At 33.2% G+C, this 17,687-nt stretch overlaps 1 protein-coding gene across 1 annotated transcript in view; it reads right to left on the bottom strand.

The window, feature by feature from the left end:
• Positions 1-17,687, bottom strand: part of LOC117170250 (peripheral-type benzodiazepine receptor-associated protein 1-like) — a 212,871-nt gene that overhangs the window by 55,443 nt on the left and 139,741 nt on the right. The window contains exons 13-15 of the mRNA XM_033356885.1: positions 12,389-12,640; positions 3,284-3,548; positions 1,802-2,046 (exon numbers count right to left, since the gene is read on the bottom strand). Of these exons, the coding sequence (XP_033212776.1) occupies positions 1,802-2,046; positions 3,284-3,548; positions 12,389-12,640 (762 nt within the window). The remainder of the gene's footprint in view (positions 1-1,801; positions 2,047-3,283; positions 3,549-12,388; positions 12,641-17,687) is intronic.

Here is a 17,687-nt window from a genome sequence, read left to right as displayed (position 1 = left end):
TTGAAGAACTAAAATTCGAATTGGTTGAACACCCACCGTATTCACCAGATTTAGCCCCCAGTGACTTTTTCTTATTTCCAAACTTGAAAAAATGGCTCGGTGAACAGAGATTTCCAGACACCGAAGACGTCATTGCCTCTGTAAGTGCTTATTTTGAGGAACTTCCGAAAATGGACTTTTCTAAAGGATTAAAAAAACTTGAAAAGCGATTGACCAAGTGTATAGAGCTCCAAGGAGATTACGTTGAAAAATAAAAAAAAATTTATCCAAAAAAAATTGTTTTTATACTTCATTCTAAGGACTTATTGAACTACCCTCGTAGATACATCGAAACAAAAATGCTTTTTCGATTTGCTAAAATTACTTCAGATTTAATTTGAAACTAAAAAAATGTAAAGCTCGACACATTCCTTCTAATATGGGTACATTGTACAGATGCATTCCTTATATACTTTCAAGTTAATTCATATTACCAAAAATGTATATTGTTCCATCAGCTGTATGTGATAATGACATACTAACCTTAGATCCTAATGTGATGCATTTTAAATGAATATTATCATTTGCTATTTTTTATTTTATAAATCGTGCTAAATACATTGCGGAGCAAAGTGCATGTTTTGGTCGTATGCAGATCCACAATAATACGAAATTTGTCGATCGTGGCCAAGCGCATAGTGGCAGTCAGCCTCCTGACGCTTGTGTCTAAGTCACCGCTCTTTAACATATCTTCGGTCGATAATTATTATTTTCTCCTACATATTCACTGTGATTCTCTTAACGTCTCGTTAAGTTAGTCCCTTTTTATTCCACAGTACCCCTCGACTTAGGCCCCGGTTGAACTACTGTGGTACATAACTCAAATAGGTTTTAAATAAAGAAAGTGCATTTTAGAGCACAAATGTGTGTCACTACATGAAAGCATTTGATAAAATTTCAATTTTTGTATTGAATAATCGCGAAATGTGAATGTTTTGTTAACGCCCTGTAAAATTTGGAATTTGGCGCTCAGGCCCCTTTGATTCCTCGATCTTGGTCAAAGGCTTTCCGCCTTGGATCATAAATAGACCGGGCAGAAATCTATATACGTTTATCTCGTGTCAAAAATCTGATAACGGAAGATGTGCACTATTTCAAGATATTTAAATATTTAAAAAAGAAAATTTTATTTGATTTTACATTGATACTAACAGTTGGTGTTAATTCTTTTAATTTGTAAGTTAATATTTAGTCTTTCCTCTTTCTCAATCCATGTCTATATTCCTTGCACATCTTTAATTCTCTCCACTTTTTCCCCTCTCTTTACCTAAAATATTGATCTGCCTACACTATCCTCCCTCCACGTTCCCTTTCTCTCACTTGCTTACACTTATATACGCGATAATCTGTTATACCCCTCCTCCCTTTTCACCCATCGTCCTATAACCTTTATTCTAACTATACCCCTTTTTTTTATCAAACTTTGCTCATACACCTCGTCTCTCCCCATTTCCTTCTCCACACTTTCCCTATATTCATCTTTCGGCATTCAGTTTTCCCCTCTGATTCCACATTCTCTCTTGCCCTCACATTTTACTTGTCCGATCGAGCTAAAAATCGGTAGTCATCTTTTTCTCATATAATGTCACTCATTTTTACTCTTGGAGGCCAACATCTTAAATGTAAAGGAAGTAATAAATGTAAGGAAGGCCCTAATGCAGCATATATTGAGATCGAAGATACCGTGATTGTTAATAATAAATTAATAAAGTAATTTTGTCTGTCAGTCCGTTCCGTAGAATCTTGGGACGAGTGCACTCACCTGTTGCTGAAGATGGCCTTGCATGGCACTCGGTTGATGGGCATTGTGGACACCCATGGGTCCATGTTGATTGGATGTGGTTACAGTCGTGTAGCTGTGGTGATTCGCTTGTTGGTACGCTAGATGCGGTGGATTGTTTTGTTGATATTGTAGTTGATGTTGTTGGTTGTTCATTAGTGGTTGTTGTTGTAGTTGTCTAGAGTCTAAGTGACAGACAGGGACAGACACAGGCACAATGCAGGCATCTAGCAACAGATAAGAGAACAGAACCGTGTTGTCATTCATGGCGCATTTTCTCGTTGCAACACAGTTGCGCCAACCGTATTCAATTATTACAAAAAGTTTATCTTTTTTTTTAAATTTCTTTTCTCATTTTATAGTCAGGTTTTATAAATTTATTGATAATTCAATTTGACATAAGTTGTGCTTTCTATTTGCAGCTTCCTTGGTAGCTAGATTGTTTTAAAATAGAAGAGGTACGGTAAACGCTACTTGTGCACAAGAATATTAGAATTCTTATTGGTTCTAAGAGGTCGCGTAATATTTCAAGCATGATTTAAATTCTTGACGATCAAAAAAGTTAATACAAAATATTATAAATGGCCAGCATGACAACACGACACGAACGACAACCATGTGACAAGACGACCATCGACCAGTTCAGGCACACAGAGACCAACCATGTCGGTATATATAGAGAAAGAGAAAGTAGACACATTATTATTATTATACAGCAAAATCATCGTAGTATAATCATTCGATAAATAAATATAATGGAGAAATGTAGAGACAGATGTAGAGAAGTAATGGAGCCAGTAAGTGCTCAGAGAGAGAGAGATAGAACAAATATATGTATATACTTAATAGAAGACATTGAAAGCAGCTTGGTGTTTATTGCATTTTGTCGTGTGTTCCTACGCCAGCACTTGTCCCTATATGCCAACAACACAATTCTCGTCCTCAAATTCTATCTCATGTCTCGATTTATGATTATACCATTAGAAAAACTTATTTTTCGATATTATTTTTTTAAATTCCCTAAATTGTACCATTTTTACAAAATAGTATAAATTGCCACTCAGTGTATTGCAAATATTAAACATTATCATCTCACAACTCGATAATATAAATTGAATATTATGTTGGAAATCAGTTTTTTTCTTAGTGATGTAAATTTAGTGTAAATATTCGTGATCATAATATACAAGTTTTTTTACGTTTTCCTGTGACTCATCTGCATGTCGTCTGGCACATCGAGTCTCGTGTCTTGTGTTGCTTGCCGTATACTATATATTTTCTTCATTCGCAATGACATATATGTATGTATAAATGTGTGTATATGCTTATTTTTAATTAAAATAGTAATTTAAAGTTCGGCGTGTTTTTTAGAAAAAGTGATGTCGATGCGAATGAAGTAAAGCAACGCCGTGGCATACGGCGTTGAGGACAGTAATGAAAGTAAATTATTGAAAGATGGTTTACCTTTATTACGACGATGACCTGGGGGAGGTGGTTCTCGTGGGGGAGGAGGAGGTCCTCTGGCTCCAGGTCCTTGTCCCTGGCCTGGAGGCACTTGTCTTCTGCCTCCTTGACCAGGTGGGCCTGGACTTTGATTACAAGCTTCAGTAAGGAAGTTACTTGGCACAAGACCGCGAACTCCATTCAATTCGCCCATATAAAAACCGTCAGCGTCCATTTCCCCGTATACGAGGATCTCGTTTCCGGTTTGAAAAGAGAGTTCCACTTGCTGCAGAGTTTTTAAATTTAATTAGTAAGAATTCCAATGAGAAAATAATTTTATGTAGGGTCAATACGGTTTCTAAGAAGAATAAAAGGCGCTTTTTATGTATGGCAAAACTTATAATCCATATACATTTAAGATAAGTGTGCCTCAGACAAAAATCCTTCCACACTAACCATTTAATTAATTTTAATTAATTAACAGAGAACGTTTCAAAAACCAGCGTCTTTTCCTCATTGCATCTGTATAAAAATATATTGAAGTGTAAAATCTGAAAAATATTGTGATAAAACTGGTAAGCCGTGCAGAAATTTGTGTGGGTCGCCGGTCGGGAAACTGTGGCCCCGATAGGGTAATCTGTCTAACGCCTGACCGTAAATGAACCATCCTATCCGACAGGGCCTAGATCTGGGCATCCAAACTGGGTGCCCGATCTGGCCCAGATATGACTCCCTTAATTTTTTATTTAATTATTCAACAGTTTTTTTCCCATGAACTTATTGTTAAGAGTTTGCATTTCCGAGAAAACTATTATATGCTAAAAAATAATATTCTAATTTAGAGCTATTACACATACAAACACCCACTTGCATTCATAAATGAATTTCGATTATAAATATTTTTGAATTTTTTAAATATTCCTTTGGAATGTCTTTTGTTTGAATAACGCACATGGGGCAAATGGAATGAAATGTTTAAAGTGAGGTTATGTTCGAGAAAATATTAAAAGCATTTAATCTATAATGTTACTAATCCAGAAGTTCATATATTTTGTATAAAGTAATGTTTCGAACTAGTGTGAATGTATAGGAAGTTGACGCGGTTTGAGAGGAACAAATGAAGTCGGACGTCCCTAATCTCAAAAGTCACTAATTTTGCAATGTATGACATTCGACCTTGACAATAAAAATATCTTAAGAATCTTTTTAAAATATTCCAAAAACAGGTAAAAATGATTAGATCTTAAAAAAATATTTTCGTTATAATTTTTATAATTTTTCTTACAATTTAAGTCAAACTGCTATAAATTTTGCAGTATTACTGTTATTTTTCATATTTATCGTATATTTTCTCGAAAGCTATCAGACGTAGGGTATAAAATTATTCAACATAAAATATGTGTTATAGAATGATCTACAACTTTTATTTAACACTTGTTTGTAAATTTTGTTATTAACTGAAATAAACAGAAAAACATGACATTTTTAGTTTTTTGGGATTTGACCTTGAAAATAAAATTTGCGGATATTTTCGTTATCATATTCGTGATCAGCGCGGTAAAATACATAGGTATACGAAGTTTTGAATTAATCGGAGGTAAGCGCTTTTCAGAAGTTTTCCGTGCAGAAATGTTGGTGGGGCGCAAATCGCAATCTAATTTTTGCTTTTGGAATTTTAAGTTTGATGTGAAAAAAAAAACAATATCACGACGAAAACAGAAAACTTGACATAATTTTTGCTAACCCTACCCGACCCGACGTGGTTTACGAAGCTTGAAAATTTTAACGCGCCTACGGCAAGCGCCGGTCGGGTCTCACGCTTTGCGCTTGATAATAGGAGATCTTGCGCTTCGAGAAAGGTTAGATTCTTTACATTTAGAATGCTTGGATTCACATTCTGAATTTTCTATTTAATTAGGTATGTATAGTTAAAGAAAAAATTGCGTAAAGCTCTGTATTTATATATTCTCATAGTGATAATTGTGCTACGCGCTCGACTTTTGACTGACATTTTAAAATTTATATTTATTTGCTGAATTACCTTATAATAAAATGCTACAATTCTTTCTTCAGATATTCTTTTCTATCTCGCGTTGTTATGCTGAGAAGTTATGTTACAAGTCTTCTCTTAGACTTTTTACGTATCTCGCATCTATTGCCGTAACGTGGAATTTTTTATTTTTTGCATATCGATAAATATCGATAAATAAAATTAAAACTACAAGTCCTATCGAAAAATAGTTATGAAAAATATCATAAGGATTTTAAAAAGCTATGATTACTTCCTGAGACTTATTCCCATATTTCGTGTAGTTCATCTCAAAATTTGAATTTTTTATTTTTTCACAGTATTTCTAAAAAATAAAACCAAAATATCTAGTCGTAATAAAAAATGGTTAAGGGAGAAAATTATAAGCCTTTTTCAAAGCAACAACTTTTCTCGTAAACTTTTTCAAAGGTTTATCGGTTGACTTAAAATTAGAATTGTCGACTTATTCATTGTCGAGGCATGAAAACTAAAAAACCTATACTATCGAAAAATAGTTCCAACAAAAATTGTATATTTTGATGAGCTTGAATTTTACTATTCTTCTGTTTTCACGTATCTGTCGTCTATTGACGTAAAAATGGAATTTTCGACTTTTGAATAGCATTTTCGAAGGATAAAACCCGAACAACTGGTCGAAGATTTCTGGTTAATGAATTGGTTCTTTCCTTTAAGACCTAAAAAAGTAGGCCAGAGCTTGATTTACTCCGTTCATTTTTTAGAGTTATTATGTTTGCGGACAGATGGACGGGTAGACAAGCGACATCGCCAAAAATTTATTTTCGGCTGAATCCGAATCCGAACTCAAAATTGCTCCTGTACGTCAGGTTTTCAAGATATCCTAACCTAAATGTGCAAAAAACGTGTTTTTCACTTTTTTTGAGGTTATGTAACTGTATAAGAAAAATATTTACCACAAAGCTAATATAGAATTTGAAAGTACTAATCTTCCCCTTTTAAACCTACTTGGATTTATTAGGATATCTTTATTTTTCACCAAAATATTGTAATTTGAAATTTTTTATTTCAGCGTTTTAACCCATTAACGCTGAGGTGTTCAGATTTATACAACGCATTCTCTATTGCCGACGGTACAATATTTTTTCTTTAAAATATTATGTCAGGCGTTTTCGAGGGTGCCCTTTCTATGTCCACTGTCAGTTTTTTATTATAACCCCTAGAAGATCCAATATGGCGGCCACAATTTAGTGCTTTAAAAAATAACAAAGGATCCCGCATAAAATACCAACAAAAAAGCGTACATTCGTTTAGAACCAAACTTTGCACATTGATAAAACAATAAAAACTATGGAACCCGTATCTTTTCATTTCTAGAGCAGCCGTTTCCTAGGGTTAGAAACCACCCCTAACAAGTCACAAGCATGCTAACCTACCTGACTCTGGGAAATAAGTTTAGTCGCATATTTTTCTTGGAATAATGAAGTTCCATGCCACTAGTGGGTTAACTCACCTACCTGCTAATCCACCTAAACGCAGAAATCACCCCTACCAAATCATAAGCAGGCTAGCCCACCTAACCCTGGGAGCTGCGAATTTAGTCGTTTACATTTCGTGAAATAATTGAATTCCACACTACAAGTGGGCTAACCTTGAAATGAAATTTTTTCAATTTAGCGTATTAACCCATTAACGCCGAGATGGTATGCCATGGTCCCTTGAAAATGTTATCTGAGGGGTTTTCGGGGGATCCTTTTCGATTGGCTCAGTTTTTTGTTATAACTTCTAGAAGAGCGAATATGGAAAACAGTCAGGGCTTTAAAAAAAAAAACAACAAATTTTTCTATTATTATTCATTTAATATTGTAAATTTACTTAGGATTTTCCAGCTTACTAAGGCAAGAATCAATATTTTCCAGCCACTTAAGGCTGGACTTGGGAATGTTTAAGCTAAGCAAGAAAGTACTTAATATTTTCCAGCTAATCAAGGAAAAAGTTTGAACTGCCCAGCCAATAAAGGCAAGACTTTGTATCGCCCATTCAGTCAAGGCAAGACTTTGAATCGCCCATTCAGTCAAGGCAAGACTTTGAATCATCCACCCAGTCAAGGAAAGACTTACGATTGCCCATTCAGTTAAGGCAAGACTTGGGATTGTCCAGATACGCAAGGAAGTACTAAATATTTTCCAGCCAATTAAGGCAAGACTTTAGATTGCCCAGCCAATCAAGGAAAGACTTTAGATTGCCCAGTCAATGAAGGGAACACTTTGAATTTCCCAGAAAATAAAGGCAAGACTTTGTATCGCTCAAAAGTCAAGGCAAGACATCGAATCGCCCAGTCAGTCAAGGCAAGACTTTAAATCGTTCAGCCAGTCAAGGCAAGACTTACGATTGCCCAGCCAGTTGAGGCAAGACTTACGATTGTATGTCCAATGAAGATGAAACTAATTGCTTGTTTTCTTAGGGAAACGTTCGCGCTTCATGTCAAACGATCGTTGAAGAGAATTTCGTTTATGACTAGTAGGGTCATTATCATTTCCTTTCAAAGACCAGCAATAGTCGACAATCATTCTTACATTGCATCGACCTTGATAATGTTGCTCTTTTTGGTAAGAGTCTTGATGAAAGAGTTCGTCCATTTCTTCACTGAATGCTCTAACATTTGCTGGGAAATAAAATTTCTGTTCAGCATTTTTGAAACTCAACCATGCATCCTTTTCAATAAATGTCATGGTTTTGATAAAGTCATCATCTTTGATAAGTTTTCTTATATCAGGCCCAACAAAAATACCTTCCTTAACTTTGGCATTACTTAAATGCGGAAATGTAGATCTGATACAATTGAAGCATTTTCCTTCGGTGTTTAGGACTTTCACAAATTGCTTCATTAACCCTAGTTTTAAATGGAGTGGTGGCAATAATACTTTCTTTCTATCAACAAGACTTTCATAAACAACATTATACTGACCAACTGTCTACTCTAATCTGTCTGGCCATTTCTCCGTTATCCAATGTTCATCCCTTGACAACTGCCCCAAAGGCAAAGAAAACAAGGGTATTTAATGTTTCCTGATTGTAAACCCATTATAAGATTTATCATTTTGAAGTCACCACAAATAAGCCAATTTCTGTAAACAGTTACTCTAGTGCCAGGTAACAATAGTTTCCTCTCTTTGAGTCTTGAAGCGCAAAGCTCAGCTTTATCTTTTGGAGATCAAGGTCACATATAAAATCGTCTAATCCGTCTTGGTCAAAAAATTTAGGACTTTCATCATCAGATTCTTCCCAAGAAGAATCTTCAGTTGCATTAGGATCGTCAGTATCCATTGATTCGTGAGTTGATTGGTCACTTTTGTTTTCAGAGTGATTTCTAATACCAATCTTGGCTGGTGTAACACTTTTTACATCAGGGTAAACGATCTTCTCCAAATACTTTTTAAAAAAACCTCCTCTTTTGCATAAGCAAAAGTAACAATCAGTTTCATGATTGTTGGGCTCACGCCAAACAGGTGGTTGAATAACAGTCTGTGTCTTGGTACTTTTATCTTCCCAATTTGACAAATTTCATCTACAAGCATGACAATTGAGGTTGGTACCCACGGTTTATCCAAATTTTTCATTGAAGTCCCATAACAGTTGAAGTATGACGTTTTTTATGAATCATTAATTGATCGACGGTATTTCTCCGTTTCATGCTTTCGACAAACGTGACAAAACGTATTAACTTTCTTAGCGCAAGGAGTTCTTGAACTAATTTTTTTTTCTTACAATGAACAGTAAAGTGGAAATTCTTCAACTCACTATATACGAAAATCACGATCGACACGAAATGTAACCGCTAGACAGATTTCAAATACAAAAAGAATTTTATTACCTACGCATCCAACCATTAGCAAGCCACTCAAACGTGATCTCGAACACGGAAAGATTTGTAAAAAAAAACGAATTTCATCACCAACGCATAACACGTCATAAAAGCGTTGCCAGCTCAGTGAGCCAGCTAGGGATCGAAAATTTCCTGCGCCGTAGAACGGCGCGCACATACAGCGAATGTGACATTAGAATGCACACAGAGTGCGCAGTAGCATTCCGCGCAGTCCGTCTTCTTTTGTTTTATCAATGTGCGAAGTTTGGTTTCAAACGACTGTACGCTTTTTTGTTGGTATTTTGTGCGGGATCCTTTGTTCTTTTTTAAAGCCCTAAATTGTGGCCGCCATATTGGATCTTCTAGGGGTTATAACAAAACACTGACACCGGCAATAGAAAGGGCACCCTCGAAAACCCATGAGATAATATTTTGAAGAAAGATTATCGTACCGTCAGCAATAGAAAATGCGTTGCATAAATCTGAACACCTCAGCGTTAATGGGTTAAAATGCTAAAATAAAAAATTTCAAATCACAATATTTTGGTGACAAATAAGGATATCCTAATAAATCTAAGTAGTTTGGAAAGGCGAGATTAGTATTTTCAAATTCGATATTAGCTTTTGTGGTAGACATTTTTCTTGTTTGGTTACATAACCTCAAATACAGCTAAAAACGCGTTTTTTGCACATTTAGGTTAGGATATCTTAAAAACTTGACGTACAGGAGCAATTTTGAGCTCGGATTCGGATTTAGCGCATCAAAATCCGTCGGAAATGTTTGGTCTGGTCTCTGGCTTTAAAATTTGTCGGCCTGTGTAATTCATGAGAATGTAATAAATTATAACAAATTTGTATCTCTTTTTTGACTGGAAAACTTTTGTCTATTAAATTTTGTTTCGTACCTTTTGCCGTTTATTCTACAAATTTTTCATTTTTTATTTGTAATGTTATTCTTTACGATTAAAACTAAAACTACGCGTCCTACCAAAAAGTGATTAACAAAAAATGTGCAGATGTGTTTTAGGTTCTCAATTTTTGTTTACACATTTTTTTCGTAGCTTGGGTCGCCTTTTTCAAAAGTTTATTCCCCCCCCCCTTAATTTCCAACTCGATATAGCGTTTCGTGTGAACATAAGTTGGGTTTGAAAAAATGTAAAAAAATATTTGAACTTGCGCTCACATGGCCTTAAATTGTATAATTTTTTAAACTTGAATGCTCTACTAATGAAGATTCGCCAGAAAGAACGTTAGATCAACACAAGTTTGGAATCTATTGAGTTCTGTGTACGCTATTTTTTTGGCTTTTTTGTCAATTCCGTGGAACGCTGAAATCGCTAAAAAGTGTTTATATGAGATTCGTTTCAACCTCAACTTCGAAAATTTATGTTTTTGAATCAAACTTCGAAACTTTTGAGACGGATAAAAAAAGAAAATTGAATTTGATAGAATAACACGCAGGAAATAATAAAAGGACTAGAGAGGCTCTCGAAGCATACGGTCGACAATTAAATAGAGCCGACAATTTCAAATATAGTATTTTAAGATAATAAAATAAATGAATGAGTGATAAACAATTATCAGAAATTATAGTTAAAATTTACGGTTTCAATTATTTTTAAACGGAAATTAAAATAAAACTTTAAATTAAAATTGCATTAATAATTTTTTTTTATGTATAAAGAATAGAAATTAGATTTAGATCTTCTTTTACAATATGTAGGACCAAGTTTGTAAACGATGTTAGCAACAGTGAAATAGAGTTGCTTTTGAGATAAATTTGAACGTCTAGAATATTTCAATTTCAAGTTTCAAAAGTTCTTTATCTGTAAATGATTGATAAATTAAAAATTAAAAATTATTTTTTCCAGGATGATATGAAACCGAAAATCTCTAATAACATTTTTTAATTTTAATTAGTTTTAATTTCTATAAAAACAAGCTAATTTAGACACATGCAAAATAAAAAACTTCGACTAGTTTACATTTATTTCCGAAGTGAATATTGTAGTTTTCATTGACATTTTACCGATTGCAGCGCTCCCGCGGAATAGGCCCAATAATTTTTATCCCAATCAATCCGAGTCTATCTATATCAATCAGAAAAAAGTTCTCAATTTCATTCGATCGAAATCGGGTAAAAATATGATTAAATCCAAACAATATTTTATATGTTATATATTTTATATGGATAACTCCAGTTCAACTTGAGAGATAATAATTTTCAAAAATATGTTTAATCATAAAAGTTATCATCGGAATATTACACGAATGTCAATAATTTGCAGATAAAAAATTTAATTAGAGGTACGAAATACGATAGAATAACGTAAACTATTAATTTGTGAAATTTTTCACTTAAGAATTTTATTATAAATAGTTTATTTATGGATATTTTATGGACATGGCTTTCTATAATTCTTAAGAAAAATGAATGTTTCGAATCTCATATTACGCCATGTGCAAGACCAATTTTCCACATCAGCTAAAATGCATTCATAATGGTAATGAAATTTGCACTAATATGCTCTTGAACACACATTATTTTGTATAGATACATTTATTTCGACATTTGACAACGTTTGAGCAGAGTATATTATGGTTCAACTTTAAACCTCATCTTCTCAGTTGGATCGTTAAGGGTCATGACGTACTACATCTTTAGGACGACGATATATCAATCTGGCTTTGAATTGATTCGGATTTATTTGGATTGAAATTTTTGTCGGATTCGCTTGGATTGAACCGTATTGAGTCGCATTAATTTTTAACCGATTTGGATCAAATGAAATGTAGACATTTTTTCGGATTGGTTCGGATGATTTTAGTTTGGTTTAAATACAGATTTCGGAATGAATTCAAATTCAAAACTTTCGCCAGGGTTTCCAGGTAAAAAAGATTTATTTTTAAAAGTCCAAATAAATTGAACTTGAATTCACTTGCAGTTGATTTTGGTCAATTTAGTGAGCTAGTTTTAATGTAGGTTTAGTAGTAGAACTGCTACTTTCGAATCTTGTAAAAAAATTAGATGAGAAAATATGGATACCAAAGTTATTTCTTCACAAAGAGTTATCGTTATTTGACTACATCTGCATTAGAAATAAATAAGGATCATTCAATTCTAATTAGAAATTCCTTTCAAACCAGAAATTTATCTTTTACTCTTTGCAGATATATGATATCGAATGCTATTCCGTGAATAATTTCGGAATCTACGCCTTTGGAACCGATTTGGGTAATTTTAATATATAATTACTTCTGCATCCACGTTGGGTGACAACTCTTGAGGGTCGTAATCATACAGGGCAATCATTCTTCTTGAGGGCATACTAGCATAGATATCGCCCCATCTATCACCAGTTCCTGGGCCTCTTCTACCTTGTTGTCCTTGCACTTGACCATCTTGATTCTGATCCTTCATTTCTTGGACCATATTGTTGGGTATATATCCTCGCCTTCCGCGAAATTCGCCCCAGTAGAAACCATCTGGATCTTTCTCACCAAAGACCTGAGTAACATTTTTTCAATTAACTAAAATATGATATATTAAATATAATATATTAAAATATATATAAAATATATTTAGTAGATAAAAGCTGTCAATTAATTAGTAAAAAATACTACATAATAGAACTCGTGCTGCCCTTGCAAAGGCGAAGCACACGCGCTGTGATCGATATTACACAATGAAGTTCGTTGGCCCAATCGCTAAGGGAACCGCCAATCACTTCTCTTCGTTGTGTCGTGAGTGGTGCACTCTCGTCACAATAAGTAAATCTATGTCATCATTCACCACCTCGTGAATGTCGCGCTCCCGAAACTCCGAAGTCCATAAAATTATTATCAGCGAGACCGCCAAAAGTTCATGTCCTCGACTCTTTTCGAGCTTAGGAGTGGGACGCCAGGGCTGTTTCGAAGTTGAAAATCCTTTTTTTCTATTTATATACGTTAGAAAGTTAGAGAGATTCGTTCGACTTCCTACACGGCCCCGGAGTCCCACTTCAAATCTTTCTGGTGTTCAGGGCCACCCGAACTGTTTGGAGGTTGTGGAGCTAGCCCAGACGGGGAATTTTCATAATGTACACCTGTTTCTACCCCCTTTCTTCTATCGGTTCGAAGGTAGAGCTACGGTAAGTCAATTCGTCGGGGCCCTGCGCGATTGGGTTGGTGAACGCTCGATGTGCGAGTTATTGATACAACATTGATTCTCCGCATGCAGGAGCGGAGAAGTCCAACACAGACAGCGCGTCATGTTCGATGCTGGTATGTCAGCAATTCAGCAGAAGCGTGCCACGATCAATTCCACTAGCTAGAATCAAACTTCGGAACTGCTGGCATACCAGCATCAAACAGCTGTGTTGTCAGTTCTGCATTGGCGAGGGCGTTAAAATATGACACACTCACAAGAGAATCCTCTGTTACTCGTGTGTCGCACAGAAGCGCATTACTTTTTTTAAATGTCAAAAAGATTGTAAGCCACGAAAAACAATTAATATTTATATTTTAATGACATAGAAAATAGGAAGTTCAGTTTTTTAAATTTGCGGGCGTGAAAAAAAATATGTAGGGCACACAGTTTTTATTTTAAATTAGATTTTGAGTGAAATATTTAGGGTGGAAAATAATTATGGAAACCTGACAAAAAATCAGGAAATGATTGGGAATGTTGTAAACCCAGAAGAAACCTATAAGTTTGTATTGGTTTTTTAATTGAATTCCCGGATATAACACAGGGTTTTTCACTTTCTTTTATTGTTGCTTCAGGCTTTAATAATTTCCTTATTCACGGAATTCTCAGGCTTTTTAGATTACTGGATAAATCGACAGAGCTAAATATTTTTTGACAATTTGTTTAAAATTGACCGGATTATTTCATGGTAATGCGATAAATTAATATTTAGTTTTCAAAGAACTGATTTCGCGGCTTTTACGCAGTAAAATTTCTTGTTCTTCAGCCAGAAAAAAATACGTTTCTTTCCTTCAAATAGATCAAAATATTATATTAAAGATAAAGTTATTTGAGAATTCAACATAATACCTACGAATTATATCAATTCTATAAATAAATATTGCAGAAATAGTGAGAATTTGCATTTCTCCTTCAATCATGAATGCTATCTTAAATAACAAACCTGCTTAGAAGTTCTTGTGCTCATATAGTAATCATTAATTTTTCTAATTCAGAGACAACGTATAATATGTACCATCGTAGTTTATTTAGGAAAAAAATTTATGTTTGTTACTTACTAAATTAAAGGAACTTATTTATTCTCAAAAAACCTTTTAAGGTTCACTTTTAATTGAATTGCTTTATATTTTGTTTCAGAAATTTTAAATTATTTTAAAATAAAAGTACTGCAAATCGAGATGGAAATTGTTGATGAAGAATTGAATTGAGTAAGTTCTTAGGTTTGAAGAAAAATAGCTGATTTGAAGAAATAAAAAGTCAAACACCCTGAGGGACTAATTCCTCTAGAAAATGGACAGGATGATGCAGACGAAGAATCTTTGCAAGAAGAAAATTAAATGATTGCACCAAAAGAACCATCTGGTAGTGAATCAGACATCGATGAAGACTTACGATCTGAAGGTTTAGAAACGATTGATTCTTCGAAAGATTTAGAAAGAGATGTTATGGAAGCGAGCGGTACTAGACCTGGCATTGCGTAAGACTATACGGCGAACTGTTACAGGACAATCAGTATGTAGGAAGAAATATTATGAGAATATTAAAAGAATGAATTCAAAAAGAACTTTCAATGGATATATTAGAACATTGGTAAGGAAATAAATTATATTCAGACCAGAATATAAGTTTGTAAATATTACTGAATCAGAAGGATTAAAAGTATATACTAATATTTGAGATAGAGAATTTCAGTTCAAATATCTCCGTTTACCAGTGAATGAAAAATTCTCAGGTAGACAATTATTTCAGAAATATATATGTAAAAGTGACAGAGGTTTGTAATAGAATTACGCGGGTCCGTAAATTTTAAAGAAAAGTTTGTTAGATCTGTATTTGATCTGGATTGAAAGTAAGACTTATTATTTTTACATTAATTAGACAATAATTTGTCATATGGTACAATTTGTACATCCTTCTGTATTTACATATAAAACGTATGTGTAAATTTATGCAATATTATAGGAGTTTGCCAACATTTATTGTAATTTTGAACAGTCTGCTAAGAACAAGAGAGATTTTTAATCTGATACAATGTGATTTCATATTATATCTAAAAAGTGGAAAGGCAAGAGGGAGTAACTGACGAAATGAAAATTATTCCAAAATCTTGAAAAATCTAGAAGTGGGTTTAAATTTTTCCAAATTCAAAATCATTTTTCAATTTTTTGTTAGAACTTTTAAATATATTTTAAAATGAATTATTGGATTTTTTTAACTTTCAGAAAATCCTGCAAGTTTGAAATTTTCCTGAAATTTGCATTTAAGAAGATTTGAAGAGATTTAAAAAATGATCAAAGAAGAACATGGAAGATTTTAAAGATTTTATTTAATTTGCTGAATTTTCAAAAATTGTAGGAAAATTCCGATTAATGTTAAAATATATTTAAGAAGTTCTGAAAAAAATGTCAACACACTTCGTTTAAATTACTTGAAATAATTTCAAGTTTTAAGTTAATTTTGAATCTTTTTACAACTTCTTCATATCTCTTAAAATTACTGAATTTTTTTACAAGAAATAAGTCTTCAATGCTTATTTATGCATAAAAATTAAAAAATTTCTCTTATAAATTAAACACTTTTTAAATAGAACAATTAAAATTGTAACGCTAAAAGATCAAAAGTTCTTCGAAAATCTAAAGATACAAAGCTTTCTATGTAAAAAAATTTAGTTTCAAATTGTTTTCTTTTAAATATTAGGTTTCAATTAACTCGTCTTAAATAAACAGTGAAATATTGCTAAATATTAAATACTTATTCTTTTTCTACATTAAGAAATTTCAAATTAAATGGGATAAAAATGAAATAATTTAGACTTACAATATTTTAAATTCAATAAAAACCTATAATCATAACTGTATTATTATGGATTTATTTTTAAATTGAAGATAGTAAAACGCACTTTTACATTTTTTAGTATCTGAACAAATTAATAAATGTATGTATTAAGTTTAATATAAAAAAATTATATAAAGGAATACCTGAAACTCTGAATGACAAATATATCATTGCTAAATCATGAAAATTTTTATTTAAAAATAAAATTATCGGCATAAATGATATATTGATTTCAATTGTTATCAAGACTCTCGGATTGAAACAGTTACAATCTGGGAATTCTCAAATTTTGAACAGATCTAGAATTGTTTGGTCAAATCAATTATTGTTCAGATTTCTACACTTAGAATACAGATCAATTTTCAAAATAATTCGTTTATTTATATTTACAGTTGATAAAATAAAACTGTTTGTTATCAAAAATTTTCAACTTCAAATGCTTTTAATTTTTAATTGTTTAGATCCTCAAAACTGCACTTTAATTATTTTAAAAACTGTTAAAATCGAACGTGGACCGATTTTTCTTCTGAAAATTCGTAAAATTCTCGGTTTCCAGGTCCGGCGGCCACCTGCTGTATATAAAAAGATCTTCGATTTAAAAAACTTCTAATTTTTAATTTTTTAACCTTTTAAACAGCATTTAAAAATTATTTAAATAAAAATATAGGCTGAAAAATTAAAAGTCTAAAATGGAAAATTTTTCAAGTGAAAGATTTGCGAATGAAGCATTCTATACTAAATGATATAAGAATTTAGAAATATCTCAATTTAGGAGATTATTTAGAAACCGTTGAAATCAAAGTTGGAGAAAATTTTTATTCTACAAATTTTGTAAAATTCCCGGTCAAAAAATAAATTCACTGTCATTTCCCGGTTTTCCTCAGTCCTATAAAATTACCAATCATTTCCCATGTTTCCCACTTGAATTCAATTTCATTTTATTTGACACAAATATGTCACATTTTGTCCGCAGAAAGAGGTTATGTAACACATAACCTAAAATAATAGTTAATCTATATTTTCCTTTAGCGATTTTCAACATTATTATAATACGTTTTATTGGGATAAAAATATTTCTACACCTCAAAAGTACCAGAAATTTATATCCTTACATTTTCAAATCCCTTATGTTTGCCACCTTACTTATCCAAGATGGAGAAATTAAGCGGTGGGTCCTTATTGGTGCTGTTTTTTTTATTTGCGCGTGGCTAGACCATGTATTTATTAGATCATGGTACTGGCGATTGTAGCCAGTGTCTCCAGAACGTGAGATTTTTCGGCCCCCACCACTCTCCCATCTGGGAGCGGCCCATTCAAACGTAGCGTGTCGGTGAGTCGGCTCAGTGATCCCAGATCTGAAACGAGACGTGGTCCAATACTATGATACGTCTATGTCCGTGTGAATATGGTAGGAGACGATATAAATTGCCTGGGTTGCGCGCGCAACCCATTTCTCCTTTTCTGAATTTGAAAACTCGAAGGTGCACGATTGCCGGTCGGAACACTTCGGCGGTTCTATTTATATCTCTAT

The sequence above is a fragment of the Belonocnema kinseyi genome, chromosome 3, assembly GCF_010883055.1.
Source record: "Belonocnema kinseyi isolate 2016_QV_RU_SX_M_011 chromosome 3, B_treatae_v1, whole genome shotgun sequence".
Lineage (NCBI taxonomy): Eukaryota > Metazoa > Arthropoda > Insecta > Hymenoptera > Cynipidae > Belonocnema > Belonocnema kinseyi.
This window is presented reverse-complemented; position numbering and strand designations above follow the sequence as displayed.